Source organism: Bombus terrestris, chromosome 11, assembly GCF_910591885.1.
Source record: "Bombus terrestris chromosome 11, iyBomTerr1.2, whole genome shotgun sequence".
NCBI lineage: Eukaryota > Metazoa > Arthropoda > Insecta > Hymenoptera > Apidae > Bombus > Bombus terrestris.
In genome coordinates this window covers 18190934-18207009 of record NC_063279.1, presented here as the reverse complement: position 1 = coordinate 18207009, position 16076 = coordinate 18190934, and the positions used below count along the sequence as shown (strand labels likewise).

At 41.6% G+C, this 16076-nt stretch overlaps 1 protein-coding gene across 3 annotated transcripts in view; it reads left to right on the top strand.

Annotated features, from left to right (window-relative positions):
• LOC100642616 (allatostatin C) overlaps nt 1-16038 on the top strand; it is a 60861-nt gene extending 44823 nt beyond the window's left edge. For 2 of the 3 annotated variants that reach the window (XM_012314365.3, XM_012314366.3), the window contains exons 2-3: nt 8364-8488; nt 15268-16038. In XM_012314365.3, the coding sequence (XP_012169755.1) occupies nt 8378-8488; nt 15268-15432 (276 nt within the window). In that variant the 5' untranslated portion in view covers nt 8364-8377 and the 3' untranslated portion in view covers nt 15433-16038. Of the gene's footprint in view, nt 1-5477; nt 5634-8363; nt 8489-15267 lie in introns of those variants that run through there. The other variant, XM_003399330.4, reaches the window with a different exon arrangement.
• Nucleotides 16039-16076: the final 38 nt, after the last annotated feature.

Genomic DNA, 16076 nt, shown 5'->3' with positions numbered 1-16076 from the left:
GGTTGACGAGAGATTTCGGGGAACAGAACGATAAGTAAACTGTCGTCGGACGAAACGTGGTTTTGGGAAAAGTCAGAGAGAGAGCGGGATAGAAAGACCGCGAAAAGCGTCAGCGACACTGAAAGTCAATCAGAGTACAGGCTGATCGGACCTGGGTAATGGAAAGTCAGCCTAAAGGTTTCTCTGGTACCACTCAACCACCCGTCGCGATCTTTTTCTCGCCGCAGTCAGAAACCGAAATATTTCTCGGTTTACGACTGTAATCGCAACTTCCTGTTTGTCGATCGATGGACGCGAATTGTTTTTAAACAAATGCGTAACGCCTCCCTCGTTTCTTCTCGTTGCTCCTTCATTTTTTGTCGTTAAGCATTGCAAAGCATTTCTCCTCTCGCAAGCTTAACATCTCGATAACCGAAGATTACCCTCTACACGCTCGCAGTGCAGTCGTGTGATCGGAGAGTCGATAAGTTTCGACGATACATTTTTACGATGCGAGACAAAATGAAATTACCAGGAGAAAGATTAGCAAATCAGCGACAGTGTCGAACTAGCCGTGTAAGATGAAAAGGAAAAGGAAGTAAGAAAGAATAGTATGAAAAAAATATGGTTGATTTTATCGACCGCGAATAAGAGACACAAAGCTGTCGATTTGGGGGATCGAGCTTGCACGATAAGCTGCGACTTGGACTTCGATAAAGAAACTACCCTTTGACACTTCCCTTCTGCTTAGGAATTACCGACACGATGTTGCATCCGCCACGGTAAACCAATGCTTTGTTACCTAGCGCACTCTGCCAGAAAGTTCTTCTCTTGGTTTTTCCTTCCACTAGGTCACAGATATTCCAGGCCGTATATTAAAACCACAATGACACCGGCAGTTACAGATTTATTAAGTTAGGGATATTTTATTTGCGTCAGCTGCGAAACAAATTACGGTACTTCACGAGCGTATATTAAATATTTCGTAGTGTTGGAAACACGAGAATTATCTCGTGTTCACGGTTAAAGTAGGAGACGGTTGTTTTTATTCGAAGCCGAAAGTTCAGAGTTTTGGTAACTGGTCTTTGAAAGACCAAAGAAGCTTTAATGATTCTTCGTTGCCTGTAAATCCCCTTCCCAAACCAACGCGGGAAAAGCTGAAAAGAGATCCAATTTCGGTGGAGTAACAACTTTGATCCGTTCAGAGGCTTTTGTTTTTCGCGATCGATTTAGAATCGTTTCTATTCCCTTGACCAACGAAACTCTGCCTCGTTACTGGATAATTACAACGTCGATCCGTGTTCCTCCGTTTCTTTCGTTTTCGTTCGTTTTTTCGTTCGAGCCGCGACACGTCAGTTGACTTTTCAACTGTGTCAAGGGAAAACATGTATTCAGGGGAAATAGATAGCCTGGAAAGGGCTACTCTTTGATTTTCGGACTTCTTCATTTCTTTGATTGTCTTCGGTTAATTATCAGTTTGTGCAACTTTCCTTCGAGAGTGTACTTAATTTTCACCGTTTATTACGCGTTTACGTAACGCCGGCAGCGACAGCTTTATTTCGTCCAAGAATCGCGTAACGTTACGAAAGAAGATAAAAATCCGACGAAGGAAAAGGGGAGAATATATATTTTTCCAATATTTTTAACACATTCGGGATATTTTCTTTTCGCATTTACAAGCGATAATTTTGATTAATTTAAAAAGTGTCAAAGATTTGTAATATTTGCCATTTAACGATCAGTTGTTAGTTTTGTGCGACATTTCCAAAGGATGCAGCGTTACGTCAACATCCTTCAATGAGGAAACAGAGATAGCGTGTGCGAAGGAGCGACAAGGAGTTAAGGCAGAATCCTCGTGTCTGACCGAACAACGGGACGTTCTACTGCGGCCGAGTCGACGTCTCTCCTACTTGGTTTGTGAAAGCACCTCGTGATTGTCGATTGTCGAAAGATAGCGAGAGTCGCGCGATACAATTTATATTGATACCTTCGACTACTCCCTGACGTTAAATACACAATGATCGTTGACACGCGATAGAGACTTCAAGGAGACGAATACCTATCCCAATTGTAGGAACAAACTGTAAAATTGTACGAACAAACAAAACATCCTATGAATAAAAAAAAATGTGTGTTCCTTCGCGCTGGACGAGGTGATCTTTTCCGCTGGTTTCTTCTTCGGTAAGTGTCATGGCAAAATTGCTCGTTAGCTGTAGGCGTAGATACAGAGTTGAAAAAAAAGAAGAAAGAAGAAAGTCAGACGAGACATTAGACAGAGTTATGAAAATACTTAATTAGCGATAACGGCGAAGTAGTCGTGGATCCATCGTTAGGTTACGTAAAATGTTCGTCAAAGTTTTTAAACGGATATTTTGTTGCGGCTCGGAACCGATCGATCATCGATTCGTCGATCTCGTTGTTCTTTCTGTAATCGGTTTATCCAAATTTCCGTACGATCGTTCGTTCGCGTTCGGAGAAGCTAAGTCCGATCGAAGAACTATCTTGTTCAGTGCTAGTCTTAATTAACAAAAGTCTCGTCGTTTAAGTTTAATCACCCCGATGTTTACTCTTCTTTTCGATTTTATCTCAGCCATCCGAGTGACCTCGAAGCATCAGTGACACGTTGTCGGTGACCCTGAGAATTTGTCTTAAAAGTTGAATTTTATTTTATGTTATTTCAACGACGCTACCTTGATTTTTTCGTAAAATTACGCAGCGCCGGAGAGAAACGATGCAGCTTTCCACACGTTGTTAATGCAAATTTCAGCGATCCGGTTTTTATCGGCGAGCGCTGGCGCAGTTGGTACTTGGGGCACAAGTACTTGGCGGTTCGAAAATCTCAAAGGAAAGATAAAGATTCTGTTTACAGGCATCGATACATGCATCATTAAACAAACGCTTCGAGACGTGCGACGAAGGAACTCCGAACCGCATTTCGCGATACCATAGCTTTCAAGTCAGTCAAAATACTGCACGGTCATGTACCATGAAGAATGCGGAGATTTAAAACAGTAGGAAAAAATTACAAATTGTCTTCTCGTGAAAGCGATAAGAATCGAAAAGATCAGACGAGTTGTGCATGTACATTGTACATATTTCAACAATAAACTCTGTAAAGGTAATACTATATAACGTTTTATTAAATACAAAATTTATTAGAACAGAATAATTATTTTATATATAACATAATAACCTGAAATATTAACTAACAGCGCTCTATTCTCTTGTACATCTCAAACAGGAATGAATTTGTTTTATTGCACATCTATTCATTCAATAAATTCTCGTCTCATGGTGCTTTCCTTTTGTCTTCCTCTCTTTCATTCCTCGCTCGTACAATACAGATGTACATACATCTATTATCTAACAAACTCGAAGGCTAATTTTAAGCGAAGAGTATTGCAGCAGTTTAACGGTTATCGTTCGCTCATCTTTCGCAGATGGCAACTATTCAGGCGTTAAGTTTAGGTCGATGAAATATGACTGGACTGCTCGTGCTGAAGTCGATTGATGCTAACGTTGTTCGCTTGAAAAATATATCCAACTGCTTTTTACGCTTCGAGGGTATAAAGTAATTTCTAATCCGATTATATATTAAACGACTAAGCTTTATAGTTCTTCGGACGCCTCTCGAACTTACGACTATTTAACGAGCATCAAAATATCCCAGGTACTTCCGGGGTAGCCAACATCGAGAATAAAAAGTTGATGGCAGTGCCTTTGGGAAAATGTGTAAGATCCATCGTGGTGAACGATGACCTGCAGCTTTTATCGCGTTTTATCGTCATCGCTGGTGTGATTACGTTTCCCAAAGCTCCATAGTTGATGGCCCATTTCTAGCGAGTCGATTACATATCGCTATACTGTCGATTGCTGCCCTCTTTATTGCCCGATAACGAGCATATCGAAGTTCCACTATTCACAACTTTCTTTTCGCGTTCCTATAAGCCTCGAACAACGTAGCTGTAATCGACAACTGTAAGGTCAATTTAAACCGGCTTCGATATTTCTTAAACGATGTTGCGTGCACGTAAACGTAAAAAGCGAGAAATCAATGGAGTATAATTTGCAAAGAATTTTCTAAACCCAGGCGTAGCCCATTGGAATCATTGCATCTTCGAGAATATCGAGATAAAATAGCCAGCGGTCAGTATCGACGTTCTTCGCATGAAAAATTAACGTCGTTACGTAGCTGCAGCTCGACCGCGGGAAAATCACCGGTTTCCATCTATAACCTGACTGCGAATAAAAGAAAAACGACGGAATTTGGACGAGCGAACGGTCACGGAGAGTAGGACACTCTTGACGGTGAGACGCGATCTCGTTACATGAAAACGCGACGGTAGCAGCTCGATTACAACAGGAATCCATTGAACGCGTAAAACCGGTGCGTATTACACGGAGCAAACACCGAACACGTTATAACACGACCGAATGATAGATGAAGGGATATGGAAGGATAAACGTGATCTCGTGGCAAGAGTCAGGCCTGTGGTACGTCGACCGGGCATACCATTTGGCATATTTTGGGGGATGAGACATTCCTGGCTCTTGCCACCGCGAATTTCCAGCCCAGCTGCCGCATTGTCCCGCAATTCTGTCCGTCCGTCAGACTGACAGTGGATCCCTGCACGCGTTGAAAAATGTCACGCCACCCTTGTCTCTTAAAATTATCATATTCGTAATCGCAACTAATCGGGCCTGCCGTCCGTTCCACGTTAAGTTTTCCTCTCGTTTGAACTTGTTTCAATAAGAATTTACCATAAATCTTCAAGTGCGGAGTTTTTAAACTTATAACATCCGAAACGAAAAGACCACTGCGCTAAAGTTTGCCGCGTCGAAGCGATACTAGCTTCTCAAGTATCGTTGGTCTCATGAAATGTATCGTTCGAAACGGTTAGTCAACGATAGTGAAATATGCTCCAAAGTTATTCGAAAGTGAAAGCACGATATATTTTGCCGATCGTTCTTTACTTTATGGTCTCTTTTGAGAATCGAGGTAATTATGGCCATTTGCACGTCACGTCGGTGCTCGACTGCCAACAATCAACATTTCTCCTTGCGCTTCCTTTGAACAACGTTCCCCTTCGCTCGAGTAAAGTAAGAAACGGTCAACGCAAAGAATCAAAGTGCTTTGATAAGCACGCATTTTAATAAATGGCCTTTTTACGTTCAAAAATACCTTCTCTTTTGTTTTGCCGCGATTAGTAGATTCTCGCGGGGCGAGCTTGAGAGAGAGGGAGGGAATACTTCGCGAATCGTGCATTCATCGAATTAATCCTTTAATCGGTGTAACCTGGTACGGTGAGTAGGTTAGGGTGGGGGAAGGATGGGTGTCGTGGGGGACAGGTAGGTGTCCTGTGGGACGGAGCTTCGAAAAGCTGCTGTATAGGCGTCGAAATATCGTCGAATCGTCGGTGGAACGCGTGATCGTCGAAAGAGTGGCTCGGGGTGGGTTTTCCACCCCCAGCGTTTCCACCACCAACGCCGCCGACCCAGTCCCTGTCTCGGATATAAAGTGGTCGCGTGCTTGCAAGCTCAGTCACTCTGCCGCTGAAGCACCGATTCTCGCAGCTGCTCACCAAAAACAACCGCCCCACTGACACCGACTACCCTCGGATCGCATCTCGAATTTCTGGAACTGTTTCCGCAAGGTACTTTACTTTTTCATTCGTCCTTTTCATTTTCATCAATTGTCGTCCAATCGCTGTTTCTTTTTTTTTTCTTCTTCTTCTTTTGTCACGCTTCACATACGTACATATAACGATACGCGTTTCACGTACGAATCACGATCGGATTTAAATAACGTAATTCTTCGACCAGATGCGTTTTGGAAATTCTGCATGTTGGAAGTTTGAGTTCCGGGTCGCATCGTTTCATTAGTCTCAGTTACCTCGACCGTTACGTTTCGTTAATGTCTATCGTATAGCTCATCTTTGTTGGATCAATTCAAAATCGGTGAGTCGTGATCCCTTTGGCATAATCGCGAAAATAGAAGACCGCGTGTAAGGGAAATCGCGCTTAAAACATTTTACGTAACTTATTGACGGCACAATAATTTATTCCGAAACAATCGCGATTACGTTTGCCCATCCACGACTGCTATAATGCCTTTGACACTTGAATGAAAATTATCGTGAAATGTCCGTGACTACGCGTAATGGTTCATTCGGAATATTACGAACGTTTTTCTCTAACAATGTGTACAAACGTTCCATTTCGCTTTATTGTAGTCTCGCAGACTGAGTCATTTTATCCGATCGCGCCTAAAGTGGAACGATCTATTCAGTTGCTTTGAAAAAGTGCACGAATGCTTTTAAAATTTCCGATATCTCGGAGTACGGAGCTTCGAAAGCTCTAAGAAATAAGCAGGCGCGGAAAGGCAGTTTTCCGGAGATATCGTAAAGTTCGAAGCGTTCGTTCCTGTAATTCACGCATTCGACAGAGTCGAGGAAAACCTGTTGCCTAGGTAGGAGTGCAATTACCCGTCATTGCCTTGTCTTGTCTCCGAAAACAAACGGTATTCTCCAACGTTTCCTAACTCGTTGCAACAAGCACGTAATTATCGGATCTCATTGTTCTCGTCTTTTACTTTCCTTCTACGACAACGCACGCGAGTTCGATACGAAACGATGCAACAAATTTAAAGAAAGAACGGAGCATCGTTATATATTCCGTTAAAATCACTCGATATACGTATGCGTATATATATATATATTAGCAGACAGATTATATATTTTCGAGGGAAACACGATCTTCGTGTAATTAGTTTCTCCGTAGATAGAGGAAAGTTGCAAGGCGTTAACTTTTGTATCTATTTCCCTTCTTTTTCATAGATACGTTTCATAAAAACTTTATAAAATAAGGTACGATATACCCGCTAGACTAATAGTTTTTCCACATAGATAGATTTACTTTTTTTACAGAGAGTGCTGAAATGGATCGTTTGATGCATTCAAAATTCTATGATTCTATTTCAAGAATAACGCTGACCTTTATATACTCTTCGCGCGTCTGCCTAAAACAATATATCTACATTAAGCTACTTCCTGCCCGAATTGTATTTACAGATGAAAATAGGGCATCCTGTGCATCTCTAGACATTCCGATCGGTATTTCGATATTTAATTAATCGCGCAAATCGCATCACGATGCTTCACTCAGCAGCGTGAGTATTTTTAAACGGAGGCACCGTATCACTCTCGATATTTCCTCCGTTGAGTTATCGTTCTGTCAACGACAGCTAGAGCGGCTGTCGGTGCTCATCAAGCAGAATCGAACTGTCGGCTTTACCGACGAAAGCGTCCCCCTTGTCAGGCCCAAATAAATAAAACCATCTGACCAACCTATTTTGACACCGAGTAAAATATTCCAGCAACGATCGATCTCATTCGTTTTACCAATCAGAACTCGCTGCCATATAAACTCCACCGTCTTTATCTTGCTTGCTTCCCCTAAATAAATTACCACGAAATAGGAGATGCTCTTCTTCTTACGCACGAAAGATGGATGATCGTTCTTGAGAGAGCTACCGCCGCTCCACGTTGGTAGAAACATTTTCTAATAGATAAGGCTGTGGAAAAAGGCGTAAAACGCGTTCTCCATTTTCACGGTATAAAATTCTACTTTGGAGAAAAATCGCGTTACTCGCATTCGGAAAAAGGAATTAAATAAGAATTATTATACATATGTATGTGTATATATTCTTCACCGATCGGTCGTTGGGAACGTTGCGAAAATAGACCAGACGTTGATTTTAATTTTATAAAAGACGCATCCACGGCAGTCGAACACTGTCTTTGATCGGGATTTTAAATCACCTGGCGTATCGACGAGCTTTTGACCCTTCGACGTTGTCGAAGATGCAATCGTTCGATTTTCTGAAACGTAATCAACACACGAAGCCGTCGTTAGATACTTTTAGAGCTTCCTATGGGGTGATACGAACGCTCGTTACTTGCACGCTATCGTGATACGTATCGAGAAAAGTTCGACGGCGTATGCATCGTTGCTTCTTATTAAAAGAAATAGGTTCGCGTCATCGCCAGATTCTTCGATTCGCGATAAACATATGATTTTCATAGAGTAAAGCGCCATAGAGCTTTTCTTCCACGACGTGCACCGATAAATGACATTTGTACTTCCTTCGTATAGCTTGGAAATTTTCTTCCCTCCGATATCGTAGGTTTATTATCGATCTTCGAACGATATCTGTTTAATGATCTGTTTAAACTGTTCGAAAAGTCAAGCAAGATCGGCGATAACTTTGGCTACGTGTTGGAGAAAATAGTCGTTAACGAGTCGATCGTTAGAAGCGTTTGATTTAATACTTGCAACAACTATAGTCCTTTCAATTAGCCGGATTAACCAGATTTTTGTTGCAGGACAGAGATATATCATGTCGTCGCTACGAACTGTCATATTTCTGGCCATGGTCCTGATGGTGTTGATCGACTTGTCGATAGCCCTTCCAGCCGCCGACAAGGAGAGACTTTTAAACGAGGTAGACGTAAGTAACAGAATCCGCCCCCTAAAAAGAAAAGAAAAAAATGATACACGCTCAGTATAATTGATGTTTCTATCGGTGATCGCAATCGAACTTGCTTGTTAGCTTGCTAACTAATCACGTAAACTTGTTTTTAAAATAGAGATGCATAAATGAAAGAAAATATCGTTTATAACAAGCTGCAACCTCACGCTAGACGAGAGAATACCGCGTCCGTACTCGCTACGACACTCGAGCGATGACAAATGTGCCTCGTTACCCTCTCACCTTGCGTTGTCCTCGATTTTATCCGCGAGAAGGACGGCAACGCTCGCCTGGAACTCGTTTCGATGCCGTACAAAAAATATGGAACTGAACAAAAAAGTCCTATCCGAAGACTTAAACTTGCACGTACGGTGTGTCAATCGGTTTTGCGCGCTCGCTTTCAGCTTTTTATATTCCTTTTAAGTCGCACCACCGTACTCTTCCATTTCTTTTCCTTCCTTTCCTTCTTTTTTTCTCATGATCTCGCCATGAACGCGACGTTATTTGCGGTCGACGAATGACGCATTTCGATCGGTTAACCGCACTTTGAAACTATTTCACTGCATCGTTTAACAGCGGCTTCTCTCCGCTTCCAAATTAATTTCTTCGTCGATTAATCAGACAAATGCGATCGAGTAATCGGTACACGTAACTTTCACATCGCGATATCGTGGTCAGCCTATTTGTCCCTGAGAATAAATAAATAAATAATTAGGATAATTATTTACAAAGCGAATTGACTGGTTTCAATAATCTTGAAATATATTATCAAAGTCAATATCGTGGACAATCTCTTCCTCTACGTGTTACCGTCGCTCGGCTTTAGTTTCCGAGATATTCGCAAAAGTTTCTGTTTCGTCGACCGTATAATTTTGATCATCGAACAGTCACTTTTTTCAATATCATGATTAAAAGCGTTTCCAGCTTCGAATAATAATAATACAATATAAAACTTAATATATGAAATTCATCTGTTTTATTATTCAATACCTGAGCTTATTTCATAGTAGCGTTATTGGTCGCTTCACAGCGCTGGAATACTAATTCATTATCTGACCCAAACCTAATCCATTGATTTTTCTTTCCCAATCGAGTTGCAAACGATCGTCGAAAATGCGTTAGGCTGTGCTATATGCCAGAACGAAGCGTAACGGTACCGTAAATTGAGCTGAAACCTTTTGCGAATATCTTGCGCTTGATTATTACAGCCGAGCGAACGATAGTAACGTGTATAGAGAAAAATCGTTCAAAATGTTGATTCTGACAACGTGTTTCAAGCTCGTTGAAATCAACGAGGTCGTCCGTTTTGTAAATAATTACCATAAATAGGAAATGAGAATTTTACATCGAGCAAACAATTTCCTCGTGGGGAGATCGTACAAAAGAGAGAAGATGTAGTTTGGTAAAGAGGCAACGATTTATATTACAGTCACGCGCGTCAATACAAATGAATACCGTTCTGTCGCATACTCGTTTCGCACACCAGGCACACGGATAGCGACAGTGACAGCAAACCGTCCTTTTTTCAATACGAAGGACTCTTCTTATTATGCCAAGTGTTGCCCTCCACGTATTCGATATATTCGATATTTCCAGGGGGCTCCAAGAGAATGCTAATAATCGGACCTATCCTTGACCAACGAAAGGTTCACTCAACGATCGATAATGAAATTTTCACAATTTCCGAGCGATGTCGGAGACTAAAACGCGTTACTCTTCGAAACCTTTATCCTAGCTCTTACTTCGAGCCGGGTTTCCGGTTTTAAAATCCGACGAAATTCAGATCAAAGTCGGTTACTTCTAATTAGAAATCTGCGAGTAGTTGCAATTGTTCACGGAAATATTCGAATACGCAGCAGAAAAATCTTCTCTGAATATATTCGAAATAATACGAAAGCTTTTGAACCTTTGCTGTCGCTATAACGAAACATTAGTGTTCATAGTAGTATTTGAATACCAATTCGAAAATACATATGAAAGCTACAAGGCATTTGCTGCAAACATACGCTTATCGTTAACTTATTGTTAGTTATAAAAATATTAGTATACTACACGAACGATAGTCTTAACGTACGATTGCTGCTAATGATCTCGCACTAAATATCGTAGCTTATTAATATAACGAATAATTGACTGTTCAAATACTTGAATTAATTAAATACTTTCAATAAATATCTCAAATTTCACCGATATAATCGCGATAGCCGCGCCTCGTTACGTTACTGTGAGATTTAAAAATGCCATCTAATGGATAAAAGGTTTCCAAAAGTGTTGGAATACATCCGTGAGCTACTGTAACCCGGATTTCAATGAAACATAATGCAATTCCGCGACTCAGATCTGCTGACGTAACTTTTATCGAGCGTGAGCGAGTTGGTGAATATAAGAACGACAACGTCGAGCCATCCGAAATGAAAAGGATAATCGGACGAGAGATATGGGTAGGGCAGAAAAGGTAGAAAACGCTAGTGGTTGAAAAGGAAGCGAGAAACCTGTTGCTCGGTCCCTATTCCAGCGTATAAGCGACTGCTTGGCAAATTCAATTTATTTATAGCTGTTTCGTGAAATGTCGCGTTAGTTTCGTCTCCAAGGCTGTGCAAACTGTCGAGTCGGTCGCGTCTTGCCATGACAGAGATGCGTTTGTTAGCTGTGAAACTACTTAGTTTCTTCGCGAGAGTTCCTCGCGCTCAATTTTCCAATCGTTTCGATTTTCCCCGTTTCCTTCGATCCCAAAGCGACGGATTATGTATAGGCGCGTATATCGAAGAACGTGATTGTACCGTGACGTGGCTATAATGGCAATTTTAATTCCGGATTCTATTAATCCGGAATTTCCACCGGTTAATGTTACCACGCAGGTTCGAACACAAACGACGTTAAGTGCGCAATTAACGCTATCTCTGATAATCCATAGATACGGTTTAATCGTGCGCGTCCTCAGGATGGTCAAAGACAAAGCCGCTTACCACGGCACAGTCGCATAGTTTCAAGGCACGTTGTCGTCCGGAATTCCAACAACAAGAAATAGCTTCATATTAGACGAGATTATAACTCATATACAAGATGTTCCCGAACTGCTGCTGCATACGACGAGGAGTAGAATCTACGCGAGGAAATAAATGGGAAACACGGAGCGACGTTTTTTCCTAGGGAGCTTCGTTATCGAGAAAATCGAGTTCGTAAATTTGTCAAGTATGCTCGAACCTGGCTAAAACCTGGCTGAACAAGAGTAAATAAGTGACAGAAGGTTGTTCTACGTGTGAAAAGAATCGAAGGACGTAGGATAACATTTTTTCATTTCCTTTTTCGAGAAAAGTAAATTTGACTTTCTAATGTGTTTAACGATCAAAATTGATTTTCTTCGATATTTCATTTTATATATTTCACTTCTTTTCGCATGTGGAATAGCCTTCTGCTCGTCGTCTACTCATATCGAGTCCGTTAGCCAAATTTAAGCACATTTGACAAATCTTGAAACTGAATTTCTCGAAAAACGAAGTGCAGTTTGAACAAATTTTATTCCATATTTTCGACTTGTTTTTTCACTAAAAATCATCTTCTTTCGGTTTCTATCATCAGTTCGGTAACAGTCTGTGTACAGTGACCGAATAAGAACGTAAAAGTGGACATGAAGCGGTTGTTCCTTATGAAAAAATAATATATCGCGTATGTATATTACGAGTAATTATTATTACTCCGCGTTGTCGGTCTACGGAAAATATCTTCAATTTTTAGAAAACGATACGAGACAAACGATTATTCGCGATAGGCTCGTTAATCGCTCGGCAATTTCTTTCCAAATATCTGCGTAGTTACTATACACGGAAGAATTCTCGATCTCCGTAATTGGCGTAAATGTTACAAACTTGTGCGGCGTCTCGTAATCCCGTCTTACAATTTCGATGCGGCTCGATCGAATTTACGATTTAATAATACCAATTTCACGTTTCACCTTTCACAACGGTACATCCTTGTCCGTTGCGATGACAGCTAAACGATCGAACGTTTATAGATACTCGGATTAAATTCGATCGAACCATCGGTCGAGTTTCAAGATTTGAACGTGCTTAGATAAACTGCAAATACGATTCGCACGAGTTAAAGAACGTCGATTCCCTGGAGAAAACTAATCGTCCACGGAGAAAAGAAATATTCGCGCTGTTAAACGCGACTTTTGTTAAACATTTCCAAACGAACGACTGCAGCTTAAGATTTCAATATGCCCTTACTACTGGCTACTATTTCAAAGCGACAAATTAAATTTCTCCTCCGCTGCAAGTACAAGAGGGTTGTTAGGATAGAAGCGTGCGGAGAAACGAAAAAAGAACCGTATGCCCTTTGCAACGGATTACAAAGCTAATTGCCAAGCGAAACGAAATTACGTTTGTCGATGTATCGGGACCTTGCTCTTTTCTCTCGTCCTATAAACGTGCAGCAGTTTACCATGTTGTTCCAGGAAACTTGTCCTAGAAATTATACATATTACTCTTAAACTCGATCAGGGGCCGACCGTTTCTTCGTCCGTTATAAATCACAACGACAGTGTGACGTGGATACGTCGCGCAACGGTTTAGTTTGCAGCATTACGGGATTCAGCGATGCTGATGTACATCTCGAACGTAGGATGTACAACGGAAAACGCGAAGATCTTCGAAGCATTACATCGCTATTAAATCAATACGCTACGCGAAGGTGTTTCATTCGTGCTATCTTATCCAGGCTTTCCACAACCATCGTATAAAGTACAAACGCGACGCTCGCACAAAGTCCTGTTGCGTAACTCTTATCTACACGTTTGAATTGCAAATAAGCTACCGCGTACCGCGCGCCATGCAACGTTCAACAACAGGTTCATTCGTTTAAGCAGTTATATCGCACGAGGAATTTCCCGTAATTCGACATTAGCATACGTATGTTACGGGGAAATGAACATCGGAGATGAGCAGATATCGCGCGAAATAACGGCATCTTCCATCGATAGGAATTTATTCCTTCCTTTCCTCGAAAGGAGACCATTCCGTGCAAAAAGGACTCGAACAATATAGTTACTCGTTCTTCGATTCCCTTCCCGTGTCGTCTCTAACAGTCAGAGTTCGCTCAGGCTCGAACGACGGTATCTCGCCTAATACGTTTCTTCGATGAATTTTTTCCAAAGGAAGGCGAGTCTCATCACGAGCCGCGTATATTCGTTGCAGCGTCGCTGGAAATCGACACGGAGCTTTTTGCGAGTCTATTCCGGCGGACCGTCAACGTACGTCTCGCCTAACTGTCCTTACAGAGGAATCGCAGGATATTAAAAATCGTTTTCTGCCCGCGACGACTAATCTCGCAAACGGCTCGTGCAAAGCTGGATACCGCGACGACTTTTCGAGCTCCGCCATGGAGAGAAGCAACGATAAAGAACGGTGGTTCGTTCGACGGAAGGCTGATAAATTTGCGGCTGATCCGATAATCGATAGCTCGGCAACGGCAATCCGATTTCACTTAGCGTCCGGTTGTCCGTCGCGAACGCTGATTCAACGACTTTATAAACGTCGAGTTAAACGTTCTCCTGCCGCGATAGACGCGTTCTTCTTTCTTTCCGTTTGTTTGTTAATTTTTAATCATTCACTCCTACAAATTGCTATTTCATCTTTCGAAGTGCGCACAAACGTTTAAACGAGAAACGGATTATCGGATTATTAAACCCCTCTCTCTCTCTCTCTTTCGCTTTATTCACGCTTACCACGCTATCTCTCTCGATTCTTTTTAAATACCTTTGTTTACTTACGTATTCAGACTCCAACCATCGCGTTTTACTTGCATCCCGCCTATCCTGAATCGGATACATGCGTTATCCTGCTTCAACGACTTTACGCTCCGTTGATTTCGCGCACATTTCTCAACTAAAAAAAGGGGAAAAAGAGCCGCACGAGAGAGAAAAAAACTCGTGTTCAGCGAAGCCATACCGTTATCCACGCGTATTTTTTAAACGATTTCCCGATGTTCTCTAACGCCACGAAATTCCTTTGAACGTAAATAAAACCGCGCTAGCTTTCAGAGCATTATTATCCATTAGCGTTGCTTTTCCGATGGTAACGCGAAAGATCGCGAAATATATCGGGGTCAATACGACGTCACAAGGGTAGGATGCTCTCCCTCTTTTTTTTTTTTGACTTCCGATGCACGCCATTACGGCCAATGAAATTTGTTTCGTTTCGCTCGCACGACCCATATAATCGATGTTCATCGAATCGCAGCTTTGGTCTTTCTGAAAAAGTCGATGCTACGAAAATCAGATATTAGAAATAACGACGTTTAACACGTCCAACAACGTTCCAATAACACGAAGCATTTTTCCTTCGAGATTGCTAGTTACGTGATCGAGTGTTTTCCTTTTTCTCCTCTTTTTTTTTGCATTCAGGAAAATATGCACGTGTACGCCTAATCCTGAGCAGCGTGAACGCAGAGTGAGCACGAAGATTTAGTGCAGGATACATGTAATAAAGCTATTTTTCAAACTTTGCGACGTCTCTGTTTGCTCGAGATAGTCAGAAAAAGATTTCGCGTGTACATATCGGATTAACCGCGATATCCGTAAAAATTCACGGCAGCAAGACTATCATAAACTTCGGTTTAACGAAAATTTAATGTCTCTTTCATGTGGCGGAAAAATCGTGAAATTCGTATCAACATTGACGATAAATCTTCGATCTGTTCGCGATATACTCGAATAAAGAGTATGATTTTTCGAGACCTGGCGAAAGCGTGTGTTTCAGCTGGTGGACGACGATGGAAGCATCGAGACTGCTCTGATCAATTACCTGTTTACGAAGCAAATCGTGAAACGGCTTCGGAATCAGCTGGACATCGGGGATCTCCAGCGTAAACGCAGCTACTGGAAACAGTGCGCTTTCAACGCGGTCTCCTGCTTCGGCAAATAAAACGTCCAACTAACTCGACGACCGCCATCGTGCTTTCTTCTTCTTCTTTCTTCTTCTCCTCCGCCTATATCTCTCTTGTCCAGTGGTAACTTTTAAATAGTCGAGTGTAGCTCGACCAACACGAACCCGGTTCTAGTTGTGAACTTTACATCCGCGCATATCCCGCTTCCGCTGATCTTCGGATATCAATGATATCAAAACTCTAATCATATTTCTAGCAGGAAGCGAATCGTTTGTTCCTACCATCGCGCTTGAAATTTGAATCGTTCAATGGAATTTCATTTAAAAAGGGAAAAGCACGTGGAAAAGACACGGGAATGTAGCGGATGTAAATTAGCACCGAGTTTCCGCAATACATTGTATTCGATATTAAAAAAGAAAATGGTAGATTAGATGTTATCGAGATTATATATTCTCGCGATATAGCGATCGGCCACCTCGCATTTTTATTCTACGTAAATAGACTTTACGACTTATTTCGTTGTTCGACGGTGGAGTGGAATGTATCGCTACGTTCTTGTAAATCAAATTTTACGTTTATGAACACGGTGGCTGTAATCATTAATGGAGAAAGTTCAATAAAGAATTTATTTCTGTTGTATGCAATCGCCCTCCAGCTAAAATGAATAATAAAACGAGTCACG